General features: G+C 36.5%; 1 protein-coding gene, 1 long non-coding RNA gene and 1 pseudogene across 2 annotated transcripts in view; 1 reads left to right on the top strand and 2 right to left on the bottom strand.

Moving 5' to 3' along the window:
• The window catches only part of LOC141547726 (uncharacterized), a 100,409-nt gene that overhangs the window by 48,413 nt on the left and 33,324 nt on the right, over positions 1-18,672 (top strand). The gene's annotated exons all lie outside the window — the stretch shown is intronic.
• Positions 1,400-2,324, bottom strand: LOC141547164 (putative olfactory receptor 5AK3; annotated as a pseudogene).
• Positions 9,005-9,934, bottom strand: LOC141546935 (putative olfactory receptor 5AK3). The gene has a single exon (XM_074275129.1). The coding sequence runs from the start codon at positions 9,932-9,934 to the stop codon at positions 9,005-9,007; it is 930 nt and encodes a 309-aa protein (XP_074131230.1).

Raw genomic sequence — 18,672 nt, 5'->3', positions numbered from 1 at the left:
CAAGCTCTCTACTGCTACTAACTAGATGTATGAATTTGGAAAGGTTATAGGATATCATTAGACCTAAATTTATTTCTCTGTAAAATGGATTGCACTTGAAAATCACTAATATCCCTGCCAGACTTAATTTTCTATGAGTCATAACTTTTTTCAGACTCAATTTCCTTATCTGTAAAATAGGGAAAACAATATTGTGTTACTTACCTTGGAGGGTTACTCTGAAGATTTAATTTAATCCGAAGTAACATATGGCCTTAAAATCAGGAAGACCTGAATTCAAGTCATACATCTCATTCATTTTAGCTGTGTGACCATGGGTAAGACTCTCAACCTTTCAGTGCCTTCCAAGTCATTTTCTAACACTGAAGTCACAACTGAATTTCGGCTTGCCAATCTTCACAATTGGAACCCAATGGAGGAATTTTCAGGTGTAGAATTCCATAAATCAAGGAAATGACCTGGCTAGTCTTTTCCACTTTCTATATGGAAGTATTTAATAAAATATATAAGCTATTACCACCAATGCCATCTCTAATGCTATCATTTGTAATATTATTACAATCATGTTAAAGATGTTGAGTTTCTGTTAATAACTTTTAAAGGCTATTAAGAGAAGGATTTTTAGCAGTTCTACATGTGCTTCCAAAATTTAACCCTATTTTGTCACATCCTCTATAGTTACTTTCTTATTTACATATTGAAACAATTAGTTGGCCTGCTTTTTGTTCTTTTTTTTTTTTTCTTTTTTCTGAGGCTGGGGTTAAGTCACACAGCTAGGAAGTGTTAAGTGTCTGAGATCAGATTTGAACTCTGGTCCTCCTGAATTCAAGGCTGGTGCTCTATCCACTGCGCCACCTAGCTGCCCCTGGCCTGCTTTTTGAATTGATCCAGTATCAAGCTATTCAAGAAAAGAAATGAGATGGTCTTTGGCTGCTTCTCTAAATTGGAAAACAAGCCCTGACTCATGAACAACTTTTTTTTGGTACATAGGTTTTCTTTTATTTTCTTTTTAAAAAATAATAGTAGCTTTTTATTTTTCAAAATACACAAAATACACAAAGATAATTTTCAACATTTACCCTTGCAAAAACCAAGTTTTTCTCTCTCCCCTTTGTTTGCCTCTCCTCTTTACAGAAAGTAATTCAATCTAGAATGTAGATTAAACAATGCAATTCTTCTAAACATGATTCCACATTTATCATGCTGCACAAGAAAAATAAAATCAAAAAGAAAAAAAATGAAAAAGAAAAACAAACAAGCAAACAACATCAAAAAAGTGAAAATACTATTTTGTGATCCATATTCAGTTTCCATAGTCTCTTCTCTGGCTGTAGATGGTTCTTTACATCCCAAGTTTATTGGAATTGGTCTGAATCACCTCCCTTTTGAAAAGAGCCAATCACAAATAACTTTTCATGAGCATTTTCACTGCTTCTTTCTCCTCCTTGTTTCTCAGACTGTAGATCAGGGGATTGAGCATGGGGATGACGATGCCATAAAACACAGAGGCCACTTTATCATTCTCTTGTGACTCACTAGAAGAAGGCTGCAAATACATATAAGAGAGTGTCCCATAGAAGATGGTGACAGCAGTCAGATGGGAGGCACAGGTAGAGAAATCTTTGTTCCTCCCTGTAGCAGAGGGCATCCTCAAGATGGCAGCCAGGATGTAAATCTAGGAGAAGAACACAACTAGCAATGTGCTTACCAGATTAAAGCCCACAAAAACCAGGACCAACATGACATTGACATCAATATTAGAACAGGAAAGACTCAGCATTGGGGGCAAATCACAAAAGAAATGATTGATTTTGTTAGAATTGCAGAAAGACAGAGAAAGGAGCCCATGTGTGTGGTGGCATTCAAGGATCTTATAAAATAGATCCAGTGACCAACTGGATACAAGCTCTCTGGGACATGACTACTGGGTAACAGAGAGGGTTGCAGATGGCCACATATCAATCTACAGCCATGGAAGCCAAAAGGTAACTTTCAATTGTGGCAAATACACCATAAACATATAATTGTATCATACACCCTGAGAATGAAATGGATTTAGCTGAGACCAGGAAGTTGACCAACATCTTGGAAGTGTTAACGGATGTGTAGCACAAGTCAACAAAAGCCAAGTTTTGGAGGAAAAAATACATGGGAGTGTGAAGGTGAGCATCACACTTGATGAGCAGGATCATACCAACATTGCCCACTAGAGATGTCATGTAGATGACCAGAAACACCAGGAACAGGATGTACTGCAGTTCTTGTCGAACTGCAAATCCCAGTAGAATGAACTTGGTCACTTCGGTGCCATTTCCTTAGATCATGGCTTTTAGATCATCTGCAAATGAAGGAGACAGAGAGAAGGACCAAGAGATTTTAGTGATCTGATATTAGGATTGAACTAGAATTATTTTAATAATAGGGGGATTTTTAAGAAAATTATTCCAATATTTTGTTTTCACATCATTTTCATTTCTGAATTTATCTATTCTCCAGTATCCCACCAAAGGACCCATGTCATTTGGCAAAGACTGAAAAAGAAAAAGAAGAAAAAATTTGAGGAAAACCAACCAACATAGAAATTTTGAATGAGGATGCTCTGATATTTTCTCCACATTCTGAGGTTGGTTTTCTAAGGTTATCATATATAAGGCAGTTTAAGAGTCACGGATTTCCTTGTGATTTTAAATCAGGGTTTTAAAGACAGTTTCACAAGGAATCCAGGTTTGTTTATTCTCTCCAATAACAGCATGGGAGGAATAAGTATTTAGTCTCCCTGGTGCTGCTCTGAAGGAGGAAGCCCTTGCTGGGTTGTATAAGTCATAAAATTAATAGATAACTTTTATCTTTTATATTTTATTTACCTAAACTTTGCATTTTATTTTTAAATTCAATTCTCATAATGGCCTGGAAATTGATGTTACTACTATCCCTATGTTATGGAAGAAGAAATTAGGTAGGTACAGGGCAAATGTTTTGCTCAGGGTCTCTCTACAGATCTATGAGACAAATTTTAGTTTCAAGATTACCTGACTCCAGATTTAGCACTCTATTCACTATACCACCTATATGTCTCCTTCTTGTTTGATATTTTAAAAAAACTCAGAGGATTTAAAAATAAACTATTAGTATTAGCATTACTGAATATTCTGGAGCTACCCTGGCAACATTTTTCTTTGCCTAGTTTGGAAAAGATGAATATATAGGAATATTGATATCCAGGGAATCACTGGTTGTTAGAGTTGGAAAATTAAATTAGCCCATGGGTGAAAGTTAGAAGGTACTAAGAACAGGAAGTATTAGAGCTGAGTGAAGGAATTCTGGAACCTTGAACTAAGAATGATATGAGACTGTGAAGCTTCAGAATGTCAGAAGTGAAAGGAAATTAGTGATCAACTCGCCAAGTCTCTTTGTATTAACACATGAGAAAACAGGAGCTTCCATGATTTTCTAAGGTCACACTAAAATATCCCCTAATTCTGAATCATTGGTAGAACAGGTCCAATGCCTGTTGCTTTTTTTTTTTTTCTTTTTCTTTCGGAGAACGAGTCTCCTTATCTTTCCCTAGTGTTGAGGAATAGTGGTTATTCATCTCTCAATATCACTGGTAATTCCATTTATGATTTGTTCTAGTCTATCCATCCTCCTTCACCTCTGCTTCTCATGGTTCATTATATTGGTGCTAGCCTTACTGGGTAAACCCAATTGGTTCAGAACTCCTGAACTCAAGAGATCCATTAACCTGCATCTCCTTCAGTAATATGCCACAATCTCCTCTCTCCCCATACCCATGCCCACCCTCATTCTACCTTTCTTCCAAGTAAATGCACATCCCTCTCTGCTCCCACTACATGTATACCTGAGTCACATTTATACAGTGTTCACCCAAAGTAATAACCATGACTTTGTGTTTTAACTGATGACTTATTATCACCTCATTCTTATTGTCTAACCATTGGACAACCCTTCTCTTGGCCATGGTTAGAATGTCATTCTTCTATAATAGTCTTTCTTCATTGCTGCCCCTTTCCCCAACTCTTTTTGCCCCTCTAAGTTAAAAATCAGAAAGGTTAGTTAATGACTTGTGAAAAGGAAAATTTGAATCTATCTTGGTTCTGCCTCTTATCAAATCCATCTCTTCTTCCAAGTCACTTGTTTCTTTTGGTGGCATCTCAATGTCCAGGCTCAAAATCTGAGTTATGTGTTATTCTTGTCATTTCCTCATTGGTCAATTCAATAGGTCACCATTGTCTATCAATTCTTCCTATAAAACTGCTCTTGTGTCCATTCTGCCCTTTTTTAGTAATACAGCCGTTCTGATCTCATCACCCTGTATCTATGTGATTATAATGCCTCCCAATGATTCTTTCTCTTTCCTCTGTCTTCCTTATTTAACCATCCTTCACAAAGTTTCCAAAATTACTCTCCCCCAGGCAAACAAAGTCCCTGTCCTTTTCTGGAATATCTAATGGCTTCTTATTGCTCCTGCTAATATATGAAATGTGATAACTCTTTCACTGAGTATCTTAGAACTTGGTTCTTACCTTCTTCTAAGACTCATTTCTCACTATTCTTTTTACAATTTATATCTAAGCCAAACTGGACTCCCAAGTCTCGTCCAAAGTAACTGTCCTTCTCTATCTTCCCAGAATATGAATGAGCTTCTCCTTTCTGAAATATTATCTTATTTGTCAGACTTCTAATTGTTCTTTCAAGGCCTTAGTGAGGAAAATTGCATCCTCTGGGAATTTATCCTCAGAAATCTACATGAAAATGAACAAAATATTTTCCTCCTCAATTTTTACTATGGTTTTCTCTCTCTTGCTGTTTCTCTGATTCTTTCTTTTTCCTTTCCCCCTTACTTTCTTTTCTATGTCTCCTTATCTCCTCACTGCTTCTATATGATATTTTTGTAAATAGCATATCTTGTTCCTTCCTCATTAGAATAGAAGACATATATCTTGAGCACCAGGACAATGTGCTTCCTGTAAAGGGCTAGAACTGAGCAATGCACTTGGATAATGAAGCACATGAGACTAATTGCCAATTGGACGGTTCCCTATTAACTTGTTTGAAGGTTGACCCTCCCCAGCTGTTCTGTGCTGACTTGATTGGTGAGACAAAGAGGGGGAAGTGACTTGTGTGGGAGGAGTAAGAGAAACTTGGGTGGTGGAACTCACGCTCACTCGCACTCATGACCTGGCGTTGGAGGCAACGGTAAAGATCTAGAATAAAGACATTTAGTGATCCTGACTCCTGCTGATTTCTGGGAAGATAGAGTTCCAGCAGCTTCCTATCTTTATATCTCAGGTCCTGAGCTCCAGTCCTTGTATAGATTATTACAGAGGAGAATTAGGAAGGAACATTAGGGATAATCAAGGATAGCCTTCTCATATGGCTCAATGCATACATAGTAACATGAATTGGATTGATAAAGTTCTTATGTATCATTTTCCTATAGACATTTAGCTGTAGAGTGAACTGGATCTTCAATTCATCATTACGAACATCTGAATTCAAATTCTGCCTCAGACACTTACTAGCTGTGTGAAACTAGGCAAACTTCTGCTTGGTCTCAGTTTTTTCATCTGTAAAATGGGGAGAATGATGCCTTCTATCTCCCAGGGTAGTTATGCAGGTCAAATGAGATAATATATATGAAATGCTTTATAAGTCATAAAGTGCTATAGGAATCCTTGATTATTCCTCCCCAGAAATGAAGGGGATGAGCTAGCTGATCTCTAAGGTTACTGAGGTTCTAAATCTTAAGAGCTCAGAACCCTGAGGCTGATCTCTACTTTCTGAAGGTCAGTCACCTACTTATTCATCCCACTGCTCACTCCCTTTTCATTGCGGCTTTGCTAGAGGTGACAAGTTTCAGTCTAGCCTTGGAACCAGCCCTTCTGCCTCTGACCGTGGTCCTCCAAGCTCTGTCTCTTCCCTAAGATGCTTTCCCAAGCACACAGAATTTATTGGGAATAATGGGCGATTAACTTTAGGAAAAGTAATCTCATTCCAAGTTTTTCTGCTTCCATCAGTTCTAAACTCACTGAAGTTGTAAGGTGACATCTCTTCAAGCACTCCAAATGTAGGCACATATAAGCCAGGCACATAGCACGGGGACCTACTCTCCTAGGCATTTCTGGGCCAAGAGGATAAGGAAATATCTTCAGAAAAAGTTATCATTAGCTACTTTCTGACTTCTCAGGAGTGCTGTTATTTTCCAATTACTTGGGAATTTTGCAGTAATGATTACAAATTATATTTCTTAGATACAATAAAGTTTGCAAAACCTATAACTATACCCCTGAGAGCAAGGTACTATTATTGTCATTTTTTACTTTACAGATAGTTAATCTTCTGTTCTGAAGTCTCGGATGATTTACTTATGCTCACATAAGTAGTAAACAATCACTAACCCCATAACAGGCATTTAATAAGCATTTTGTTTGTGCCAGACACTGTAAAAGAAGATTTCCATATCATTCACTTGACTGTAAGTCTGACGAGGGATAGTTGAGAGAACTTATGAACCTGGAGACTTGGTAGACAAGTTGGAAAATTTCGGACACTTGCTACCTGTGGGCTAGACATTTAACTTCAGTCTCAGTTTATTTTTTCTACAAAAATGAGACTAATAATGATACCTATCTTGTAGATTTTTATGAGGATCAAATGAAATAACATAGTTTATAAATCTTAAAAAGTGCTACATACTCAGTGTTATTATCTTTCTCTCTTTATATGTGTATATAAATATATACACATATATAAATATATATATATGTAAATCTATATATGTATATATTAATAAATAAATATATATATATAATATATGTATAAAATATGTATATATATGTGTATGTATAGAATGGGGAAAATATCTCTATTCACAATTTTGGAATATCTTTAACGGTATACATGGTTTTATTTAAGTTGGGCAAAGGTACTCTACCAATTAGCTAATCAAAACATAATTGTTAAGCTTTTAAGATAGACCAAGCACTTTACTAGGCATCTGGAATACAAATATATAGGTGAAATAGCCTCTGCTCTCAAGAAGTTTGCATTCTATATGAAAAATATGTGTACATTCAAATATATGTATAAGACATGAAATATTTCTATGAGAGCATTAATGTGAGTTATGGGGTGGATAGAAAACTCAGGAAAGACTTTTTTTGGAGAGGGTAGATTTTGAATGACATTTAAAGTATAGAATATAGAGGGAGAGAATATTCAAGACATGAGGGATAACCCACATGAATGCACAGAAATGGAAGATGAGATGCTGTATATGATGTATGGCACAACCAGAAAATCACTGCAGATTGTGGGATGGGGAGAATAATATATTAGTGAGTTATGTGAAACAAAAGTAGGAATGATCTGGGTTGTGATGAGCTTTAAATGCTAAAACCATATTAACATTTGATTCTTTAAGTAATATGAAATCCACTGGATTTAACTGAATAGTTGGGAGACATCGGTAACTTTGTACTTGGAAGAAAATCACAAGGTTATAGCTTGAGAAAAGATGCTTCCTTGACTATTTTTGAAGAAAGAAAGTATCTTTTAGCTTACACTTTTCAGCTTAGTCTCTTCCTTCCAAATGTTATCCCTATAAATATTATAAATAATAAATAATGAGTAAATCCATTTATTATATGCAATGTAAGAACAGAATTTAAAGAAGCTACATAAATACAAAGATATCACAAGAATAAGTGAGCTCTCCAGTTGAATTACATTAGAAACATTTTCATGCAAGGAAAGATGGAAGGTCATATGGGATGAAGAGCAAAAAGGAAAATATGACTGAATGATAGAGTTTTTAAAGAAACAAATATATAATATGCAGGAAAGCTAGGTTGCAGCAATAGATTGTGAAGGATTTTAAATTTCTAACTGAAAGGTTTAAATTTTATCATAGAAGTGGTAGGGAACTCCTGGGACCTCATGGGGATTCATTTTTTAATGCCTTGGCCAGGCTTCTGCTTCTACAATATTACCTTGGGGACATAAACACATGTGCACACACATTCACATATATATATATATATATATATATATATATATATATATATAAATATTTTCCTTTGAAGGGTTACCAAATTATAATTATTAGAACTTCTAACAGTGGCTTGACATCATGGGGATTTTTCTAATTTCCTTTTGCCTTGGATCTTAGTATCAATTCCTGCCAGTAACTAGATGGGTGACTCTGGGAGGTCAAATGACATCTTTCGTGCTAAATTTACTTCTTGTAAAATGAAAGGATTCCACTTGAAAGTCACTAAGATCCCTGCTGGACTTAATTTTCTAGGTGTCTATAGCTCTTCCAGATTCAATTTCCTCACATGTAAAAGAGGGAAAACAATATTGAATTATCTATCTCATAGAGTTTCTTTGAAGATCTAATTAGATCCAAATTAATATATGACTTTTGAATCAGGAAGATCTGAATTCAAGTTATACATCTTACTCATTCTAGCTGCGTGACTATGGAGTGACCATGGGCAAGATGCTCAACTTCTCAGTTTCTCCCAAGTTATTCTCTAATAGTGTAAGTCACAAATGAGTTTTGTGTTGCCAATCTACACAACTGGAAATCAATGAAGGTATTTTCAGATATAGAATTCCCTACGTCAAGGAAATTACAGGCCCTGACTACTCTTCTCCACTTTTTATATTTAAGTATTTAACAAAAAATGTAAGCTATCACTACCAGGGTTTTCACCACCTTTTTTCACGATATCATTATAATCATGGTAAAGATGTTGAGTTTTTGTTGATAACTTTGAAAAGCTATTAAAAGGATGACTTTGGTAGCTCTACATATGTTTATGAATTTTGACTCTAGTTTGTTATATCCCCCATGTTTAAAATCTTGTTTACATATTGAAGCAATGAGATAGATGCTCTCTGAATTGATCCAGTATCAAGAAATTTAAGAGATGCTCTTTGTTTGGATGCTTCTCTGAACTGGAATAAAAGGTCTGACTCATGAACAACTTTTCATGAGCATTTTCACTGCCTCTTTCACTTCTTTGTTTCTCAGACTATAGATCAGGGGGTTCAGCATGGGTATCACAATGCCATAAAACACAGAGGCCACTTTATCATTCTCTTGTGACTCGCTGGAAGAAGGCTGTAAATACATGTAAGAGAGTGTCCCATAGAAAATGGTGACAGCAGTCAGGTGGGAGGCACAAGTAGAGAAGGCTTTGTGTCTTCCTGCAGCAGAGGGCATCCTCAAGATGGCAGCCAGGATGTAAATGTAGGAGAGAAACACAATCAGCAATGTGCTTACCAGGTTAAACCCCACAAAAATAATTAACAACATGACATTGACATTAATATTAGAACAGGAGAGGGCCAGGATTGGGGGCACATCACAAAAGAAGTGATTAATGATGTTGGAATTACAGAAGGACAGTGAGAAGAGAAAGCCTGTGTGTGTGGTTGCATTTAGGGAGCCCATGACATAAGATCCAGTGGCCAATTGGATGCAGGCTCTCTGGGACATGACTATTGGATAACGGAGTGGGTTGCAGATGGCCACATAACGATCTACAGCCATGGCAGCCAGAAGGTAACATTCAACTGTGGCAAATACACCATAAACATATAATTGTATCACACACCCTGAGAATGAGATGGATTTATCTGAGACCAGGAAGTTGACCAACATCTTGGGAGTGATAGCGGATGTGTAACAGAGGTCAACAAAAGCCAAGTTTTGGAGGAAAAAATACATGGGAGTGTGAAGGCGAGCATCACACTTGATGAGCAGGATCATACCAACATTGCCCATTAGAGATGTCATGTAGATGATCAGAAACACCAGGAAGAGGATGTACTGAATTTCTTGTCGAACTGCAAATCCCAGTAGGATGAACTCGGTCACTCTGGTGCCATTTCCTTGGGCCATGGCTTTCATATTATCTGCAAATGAAAGATGGAGAATGACCAAGACGTTTTAGTGATCTAAAATTAGGAATGAAATAGAATTTAGTTTAGTGTAAGGGCATTTAAAATATTTACTGAAATATTTTCTTTTCACATCATTTTCATTTTTGAATTTATCTCACCCCACTCCCAACCCAAGGAACCCTCTCATGTCACAAAGACTGAAAAAGAAAAAGAAGGAAAGAATTCAACCAAACCCACCAACATAGCAACTGTGTGTAAGGATGCTCTGATATTTTCCCCACATTCTGAGGTTGGTTTTCTAAAGTCATCACTCTGTGAGGTACTTTAGGAATCATGGATTTTCTTGTGGGTTTTAACCTGGTTCCTAAAGACAATTTCACAAGGAATGAAGGCATGTTTGTTCTCAGCAATGGGGGGAATAAGTATCTAGAATCCCTGGCTCTGTGCTGAAGAAAATTCTCTTGCTGGGCTTTGTCAATCATGGTATTAATAGATAATATTTATCTAGCACTCAAAGTTGCAAAAGCACCTTACATTTATTTATTTTTAAATAAATTACCTAGGACATTGAAATTCTTGTTTTACAGAAAATTAAGCAGATAGAGTGTTTTGCCCAGGACTTTATCGCAGATGTAAGAGACAAGATTTGTACTCCATGGCTTGACTCCAGATTCAGCATTTTATTTGCCATGCCACCTAGATGCCTCCTTCTTGTTTGATATTTAAAAATATCTCAAAGAACTCTAAAACAAACATGAGTATTAATGGTGCTGGTCATCCTGCAGATGCCCTAGCAACTTTTTTTTTCTCTGCCTAGATTGAAAAAGATGCATGTGTTGGGATATTTAGATCCAAGGAATCATTGGTTCTTAGAGTTGGCAAAGGAGCCCAAAGGTCCGAGCTAGAAGGGTGCTCAGAATAGGAAGTGTTAGCTCCGAGTGAAGGAATCCTGGAACTTTGAACCTAGAATACTGTGAGACTAGTGAAGAGCTTCAGAACACCAGAAGCAAAAGGTGTATTAGAGTTCATGTAGCCAAGTCTCTTTGTGTTAACAAATGAGAAAACAGAAATCATGGGGAACTTCTATGGTTTGTCTGTGGTCACGCTTAACCATCCTTCACCTCTGAGCCATTGGCGGAACTAGAACTAGAGGGTTCCTTACATCCTATCCAATGTCAGTTGCTGTTTCCCCCTTTTCTTTTGGAGAATGTTTCCTTGTCTTTCACAGAGTGTTGGCACTGTGGCTAATAATCTCCCTATGTTACTGGTAATTTCTTTTATGATTTGAGCTAATCCACATCTTCTTCTGTAGTCTGATGCCCTGCTGCTCATCATGATTTTATTCTATTGCTGTTAACCTTGCTGGTGATACCCAACTTGCTCTAGCCCCACTGTGGCTCAGAACTCCTGAGCCACAGCGATCCATGAACCTCAGCCTCCCTCAGTAGCAGGGCTTACTTGAATGTGCCAGGACACCTCCTTTCCTCCCTATACTCTTGTCTGATCTGGGCTTCTTTTCCATGCTCATTTTCCTCCTAGTGGCTGTACATACCTGTCGGTCCCCATTACATAAATTATATACATATACATATACCTAAGTGACATTTCTAAAGTGTTTATCCATAAAAATGATCAGCTTGACATTACGTGCTGATTTTCCATTGCCACCTCATCCCTATATTCTCATCATTGGACCATCCCTCTCCTGGCCACCATACTCTTAGCCAGAATGTCACCCTGCTACAACTAATTTCTCCTTCATTTCAGTCCCCTACCTCAATTCTTCCCTCCCCCTCTAGCTTAAAGATCAGAGAGATTAGTTAGTGACTTTATCAAAGGGAAAGTTTGAATTCATTTTGGTTCTTCCCCTTACCAAACCTGTGCTTTCTCCAAACTTACCTCTTTCTTTTGGTAGCATCTCAATGCCCTCCATCACCTAGGTTCAAATCCTGAATCATATGATTCTTCTCATTCTTTCATCAAGCACATCTAATAAGTTGTCAGTTCTTATTAAGACTTCCTATAAAACAACTCTTGCCTCCTTCTTGTCTTTTTTTAGCCATTTAGTTACCCTGAGAGTTTAGTCCCTTATTACGCTGGGTCTAGGTTATTATATTGCTTCCTTATGATTCTCTCTCTTTCCGTCATCTTTCTTATTTAACCATCTTTCACAAAGTTTCCAAAAACAAGATTCCTGTTCTTCTCCAGAATATCCAATAGCTCCCTATTGTTGCTTATTATTTATATCTATCTGTTTACATAGATCTCTCTCTCTCTAATTTATGTAATCTTTCTTTCTTTCTTTCTTTCTTTCTTTCTTTCTTTCTTTCTTTCTTTCTTTCTTTCTTTCTTTCTTTCTTTCTTTCTTTCTTTCTTTCTTTCTTTCTTTCTTTCTTTCTTTCTTTCTTTCTTTCTTTCTTTCTTCTTTCTTTCTTTCTTTCTTTCTTTCTTTCTTTCTTTCTTTCTTTCTTTCTTTCTTTCCTTTCTTTCCTTTCTTTCCTTTCTTTCCTTTCTTTCCTTTCTTTCCTTTCTTTCCTTTCTTTCCTTTCTTTCCTTTCTTTCCTTTCTTTCCTTTCTTTCCTTTCTTTCCTTTCTTTCCTTTCTTTCCTTTCTTTCCTTTCTTTCCTTTCTTTCCTTTCTTTCCTTTCTTTCCTTTCTTTCCTTTCTTTCCTTTCTTTCCTTTCTTTCCTTTCTTTCCTTTCTTTCCTTTCTTTCCTTTCTTTCCTTTCTTTCCTTTCTTTCCTTTCTTTCTTTCCTTTCTTTCTTTCTTTCTTATCTATCTATCTATCTAAACACTGAGACTCTCTTATTGGCTTTTTAAGGACCTGGTTCTACCATCCTTTTAACACTCATTTCTCATCATCCCATTTCACACACTCTATACACCAGCCAAACTGGATTGCCAGGGTTCTTTTGAATTAAACCTCCCTTCTCTATCCTCCATGAACAGTTGGTTCTTTCTCAATGCCCTACTTATCTTTTCTTTCAGCATCCTTATGGTTTATTCAAGATTTAGCTCAGGCACCCTACATCCTCTAATAATCCTCTAAAATCCTTATTTGAAAGCATATTTATCCTCAGTTCTTATTGTTTGCTCTCTCTTGCTTTATTCCTCTGCCTCTATCTCCCTCTCTTCTTCTCTGCTTCCCTTGAAATGTTTCTTTTACTTCTTGCCACTCACTATTTAGTCATATTATTCTCTGCTAATGACATATCCTGCTCCTTCCCCATTAGAATAGAAGACAAATATCTTGAGCACCAGGACAGTGTGCTTCCTATCTTTGTATCTCAAGCCTTGAGCACTAGTTCTTGCATAGATTAATACACTGGAGACCCAATTAAGAGCAGGAAGGAACTTTACAAATAATCAGGAAATAGTCTTTTCATATGGCTCAAAAACATACATAGTAACACGAATTGGATTGATAAACTTCTTGTGTATCGTTTTCCTGAAGACATGTAGGTGAAAGAGTGAAATGAGTATTCAATTTAATGTTAGGAAAATGTGAGTTCAAGTGCTCCTTCAGACACTTACTAGTTGTGTGAACCCGGGCATGTCATTTAAGCTCTGCTTGGTCTCAGTTTCCTCATCTGTAAAATGGGGAGAGTGATGGTCCTCCCAGGGTTATTATGAAAATCAAATGAGATAATATATGTGAAGCACTTCAGGAAGCCTGGACCTTTCCTTCCCAGAAATGAAGGGGATGACCCAACTGATCTCTAAGGTCACTGAGGTTCTAAATCTTAAGATTTCTGAGGGTGATCTCTCCCTTTTCCTGAAGGTCAGTCAGTAACTCTGAAAAGTCAGATAGCCTACCTACTCACCCCACTGCTCATTCCCTTTTCATTGTGGCTTTCCTAGAGATGAGAGTTTCCAGTCCAGCCTCAGAACCAGCCTTTCTGTCTTTCTGACCCTGCTCTTCTTCTTCCCTAAGACATTTTCATAGGCACACAGAATTCATTAGGAATAATGGGAGATTGGATTAAGGGAAAGTAATTTCACTCCATGTTCTCCTGCTCCCATCAGCTGTAGGCTCAATAGAGTCCTAAGGGTGACATCTCTTCAAGTGCTTCAAATGTGGGCACAAATGAGCCAGTTACATTGCATGGGGACCTACTCTCCTGGGTATTTCGGGCCCAGAGGATGGGGAAAGACCATGAGAAAAAAATGATTTTTAATTACTTTCCTTCTGACTTCCCAGGAGTGCTGTTGTTTTCCAATTTCTTGGGAATCTTGCAGTAATGATTGTACCTTACATTTCTCAGGTACTTTAAAGTTTGCAAAGCCTCTACATTTGTACCTTTGAGAGCCAAGTACTGTTGTTGTTATAAATTTTCACTTTAAAGACAAATAACCTATAGTTCTGAGGTCCCAGAGATGATTTTCTTATGTTAATGTTACTAGTAAATCGTCAATCACTCCATCAATAGGGATTCAGTAAGCATATTCTATAGCCAGGCACTGTGCAAGAAAGAGTAAAGATTCAAACACTATTCGATCAACTCCAAGCCTGACGAGGCACAATTAAGAGAGTTTTGAATCTGGAGTTAAGATAGACAAATTAGAATATTACCATAATCAATTGGTAGCTGTGGGCAAGTCATTTAACCTCAGCCTCAGTTTCCTTGTCTGTAAAATGAAGATAATAATAGCATCCATGTCATGGAGTTTTTGTGACGATCAAATGATAATATGTCACATTCTATGCAAATATTAATCTTTACTACATAAGTGCTTCATATTATTCTAGATATTATGTATTATTATTTCCAAAAGAATGACACACTTGTCTGTAAATAGAATGGAAAAAATATGCATTATTTATCACTTTGGAATGGTATACCATTAGGCTTGTGTGTTATATAAGTTGGGTAAAGAGTAACCCATCAATTAGGCAACCAAAAATATTTATTAAATTTTAATAAGTATGTACCACTCACTGTTTTAGACTTTGGGGATATAAATGTGTAGGTGAAGGAGATTCTGTTCTTGAAGAGTTGCATGTTATATGTTATTCATTCAAATAGATATGTAAATTATATGAGATATTTTGGGGAGGTTACTAATCACAGCAATGAGGAAAGAGAGTAACTATGAAAAACTTTATTCCAGTGTTTGAACCTAATCTTGCACGGCTAGGAAGCTTGACCACGTCTACAGGCACATCTGCTGCTTAGAGATCCTTTTCTAAGGACCGTGGCTATGCTGATCAGAAACATAGTTAGACTCAAAGATTGATGTAAAGAGTTTTCTCACAATTATACCTCTCAAGCAACTCATATATCTCATCTGAAAACTGGCCTTGTACTGGTCTACTAGTTATTTTTTTCTGTGTTCCTTTGATTGGACCAGCAATTGTGGGGAGTGGGAAATCTTTCTGATTTCAGTGAATTGCATCTGTTCACTCTGTCCTTCCCAAACCATAAAGTTTCTAATCTCTCCTCCAATTAGAAATCAGATTACTTATTTTTGTATCCTGCTTAATTGTTTTCCTTTATTTACTTGATCTTATTTGATTAGTGGTTTTAATGTAAAACAAAATCCATCTTCCCTTGTATTCAGAGTCTTCTGTCAAAGCTAAGGAAGACAACTGGGCCTGATTTATTATGTGATTGTGCTTAATAAATCAATATGTTTCCTCAGTAATTTCATCTTTCACCCACTACAGTTTTTGGTTAAGCCAGAAAGCTCAAGTTAGGACACAGCTCCCATGATTACTAGACTTTCTATAACTCTAGCTCTAAGTCAGATAACCCAAAAAACAAACAAACAAAAACAAAAACAAAAAAAACCAGGAAAAGTTTTTCCTGGTTTGTACAACTGCAAAAACATCTTAGTAAGTTGGGAGTTTGCAAAGCTTGGAGATTAACATTATTTTAATTATATTTTTCTTTATTTTAATTATATAAGCTCGCATGGGAGAATTCATGGGACTTTGGATAATTTCAGCAGTTTACCACCTTCTTTTTGTCCTGTCAGAAAGGTTAAGCAGAAATCTGAATATATCTGAATATATCTTAGTGAGTTTGTAGAATCTGCAAAAGTTTTAGGGATTTATAATACTTAGGTCAGTTCATCACCCTTTCCCCCCAAAACTGATTATTTTAGTGTAATGAAATCACACTAATGTATTGTTTTAATAGTAATGAAAAAAGGTGGCTAGTTTGAATGAAACCCCAGAGTAAAAGGAAAAATGTTGAGGACCTTGCCTTAGTGTGACCCAGAAAGCCTGTAAGAAGTTAAGGGGGACTATAAGGGGCAATTCAGTACTCCCAAGCCTTTACAGCTGTGAATCATAACACACTTGAGATTGACACAGATGTTGCTTGTTAATTGGGAATGAAATAAATCAGAGATAGGGAAGAGGAAGGAGTCAGAGAATGCAACTGCTTCTCAGTCTCTTTGTATCATTATCCTCTCACATGACACTATTCTGCTGATCAGAATTAGATCCCCAGCAGCCACTAGCAAGTGGCTCCCATAACAGAAAAAATGGTATGTGGTTTGCATTTTATAATTTATCTGGAATGTTATAGCTGCCTCTTACTAATCTTTCTGGATTATGAAAAAAGAAAAGCTTATTGAAATCACAAAACAATTTAAGTGTGTTAAATTTAATTAAAGAATGAAAAGTATGATTTAAGTTGAAAAAGGATTCATGAGGAATGACCACTTTGCCCTTCCAGTTGCAACTTAGAGATCTCCCTCATGGATAAAATAAAGAAAGTAAAACTTTTTCCCCATTTTAAAGTAACTGTCTGATAATTTAAAAAGAGATAGGAGCTCATTGTTACATGTTAGATCCTCATGAATTTTGTATAAGATTTTTATATCAGGTACAGAGTTTAGCTAAAAATAAAAAAGCAAGTGGTATATAAAACAGAAATTTTCTGAATTTTTAGTTTGGAGAATCAGATATAATAGATAGGACTGAATTGCCTTACATCATGTTGCTGGCAGATTTAACAGTTACCTAGGAATCTATAATTTGGATTTGGAACCAGAGAATAAGAGTGTTTTTCAGAGATGCCCTGAGAATGAGGCCTGTTTCATGATTTTCAAGAGAAGATATTTCCAAAGACCAGATGGATTTATGGGATGTTTCAGATTCAAGACAAAATGAATGATTAAGTGAACATTGAGAGTAGCTTACTAGACTAAAAGGAGACTTGATATTAGTTGATATTGGCGATCTTGTTGTATTGATTTGGAGTTTTATTTTATGGTATTCAAGTTTATGTTTAAATTTTCTTGGTTACCTTGGAGGCATGTAAATCTCCTTAAAATTCATCCATTGTGAATCCTTAAAGTAGTCTAGTTTTAGTAACCTAATTTAGGCTGATTATGATTTCTGATTATGAATTATTATGATTATGAGTATTTGAAAAACTTACAGATTTGGCTTATAGATAAGGAACAGATCCAGAGGAGGAATGGGCTGTCCACTCTCTCATAAATCAGAAGATGCATTTGTGGGGATTAGAATAGCAAGTGCTAATGGGAATTGAGTAATCCATACCAACTCTACCTTGTGACTCAATTCTGGAGCTAGTTTAGTTCTCTTTCTATTCCATTATGAGGACTTGAAGATAATATTCATTGTGAACCTGTGAGACTAAAAGGAGGGTAAAGCCCCTGAAAGTTACAGAGAAATTTGGAAAAGGGAACATTTAGGGTGAAAGATTATAAATTTAGTTTGGGATAATTCATGATATTCAAAGGGCAGGTGGTGATGAGATAATTAAGCTGAGGAGAGAAGGTGGGACTGGGTATATGGCTCTAGCATTGAGATGATCGAGTCTATGAGAGTTAAATGAGTTAAACCAAATGAGATGGTATGGAGCAAGAATAGAATATAGTTGGAAATTTCTATAATTACGGCATAGACAGTGATCAAGTTTCCAGAGTTATATCAATTATATAGCTGTGTTCATGTATAAGAGAGAAACCAAGCATTCTTGTAAAGGCCAAATTACCTTAAATTAGAAGTCAGCCAATAGCTAATAAACCATTTGGCATCTTCTCAATGGAGCATGGCGGGGGTTTTGATGAGGGAAGTCACAATACTCTACAATTCTTCCAGTTTCTGAGCCAATCCCCTACAGGGAATGACTTGATATAGACTGTTTTCATTGTGTTGAGAAGAAAGAATACTCAGTAAGGGGCCTGAGACAAGCACTGTCCAGGATATAAGACAACAGGAAGTGTGGTTGTTTAATTCAATGTCCTTGATTGATTTTGCAATTCATTTTCCATTGTGAGTATTTTACAGAGTGATTTTATGTGTCAAAATGGTTTAATATGTGAGAAGATTCACTGGATGGGGACTTTAGCCAGAGGTATGAATACCTACTGTGCCAAAATAACACCTCAAACCTAGGAAATAGGGAAGGGTTCCAGAGTCATATGGGGCCTGGAGAGTAGCTGTGCCATATAACTGTTAAGCAACAGGTCTAAGCTTTGTGATCCACTGATTTCTTCCTTTTACATACATGCATATGTATACACACACACACACACACACACACACACACACATATATATGTATGTATAGACATTCCCCATCCTTAAAAAACCTTACTTGAACCCTAACATTCCCTTAAGTAATTGTCCTAAATTTCTCCTCTCCTTTAGAAATAAACCCCTAAAAAAAAACCTGATCCCAAATCAAGAAAACCCTGTACTTAGCACTGCCTTTTTCTCAACTCCCATTCATTTCTCATCCCCTTCAATTT

This window comes from Sminthopsis crassicaudata, chromosome 6 (genome assembly GCF_048593235.1).
Source record: "Sminthopsis crassicaudata isolate SCR6 chromosome 6, ASM4859323v1, whole genome shotgun sequence".
Lineage (NCBI taxonomy): Eukaryota > Metazoa > Chordata > Mammalia > Dasyuromorphia > Dasyuridae > Sminthopsis > Sminthopsis crassicaudata.
The sequence above is the reverse complement of the archived record's forward strand: the minus strand, read 5'-3'. Positions and strand labels throughout refer to the sequence as shown.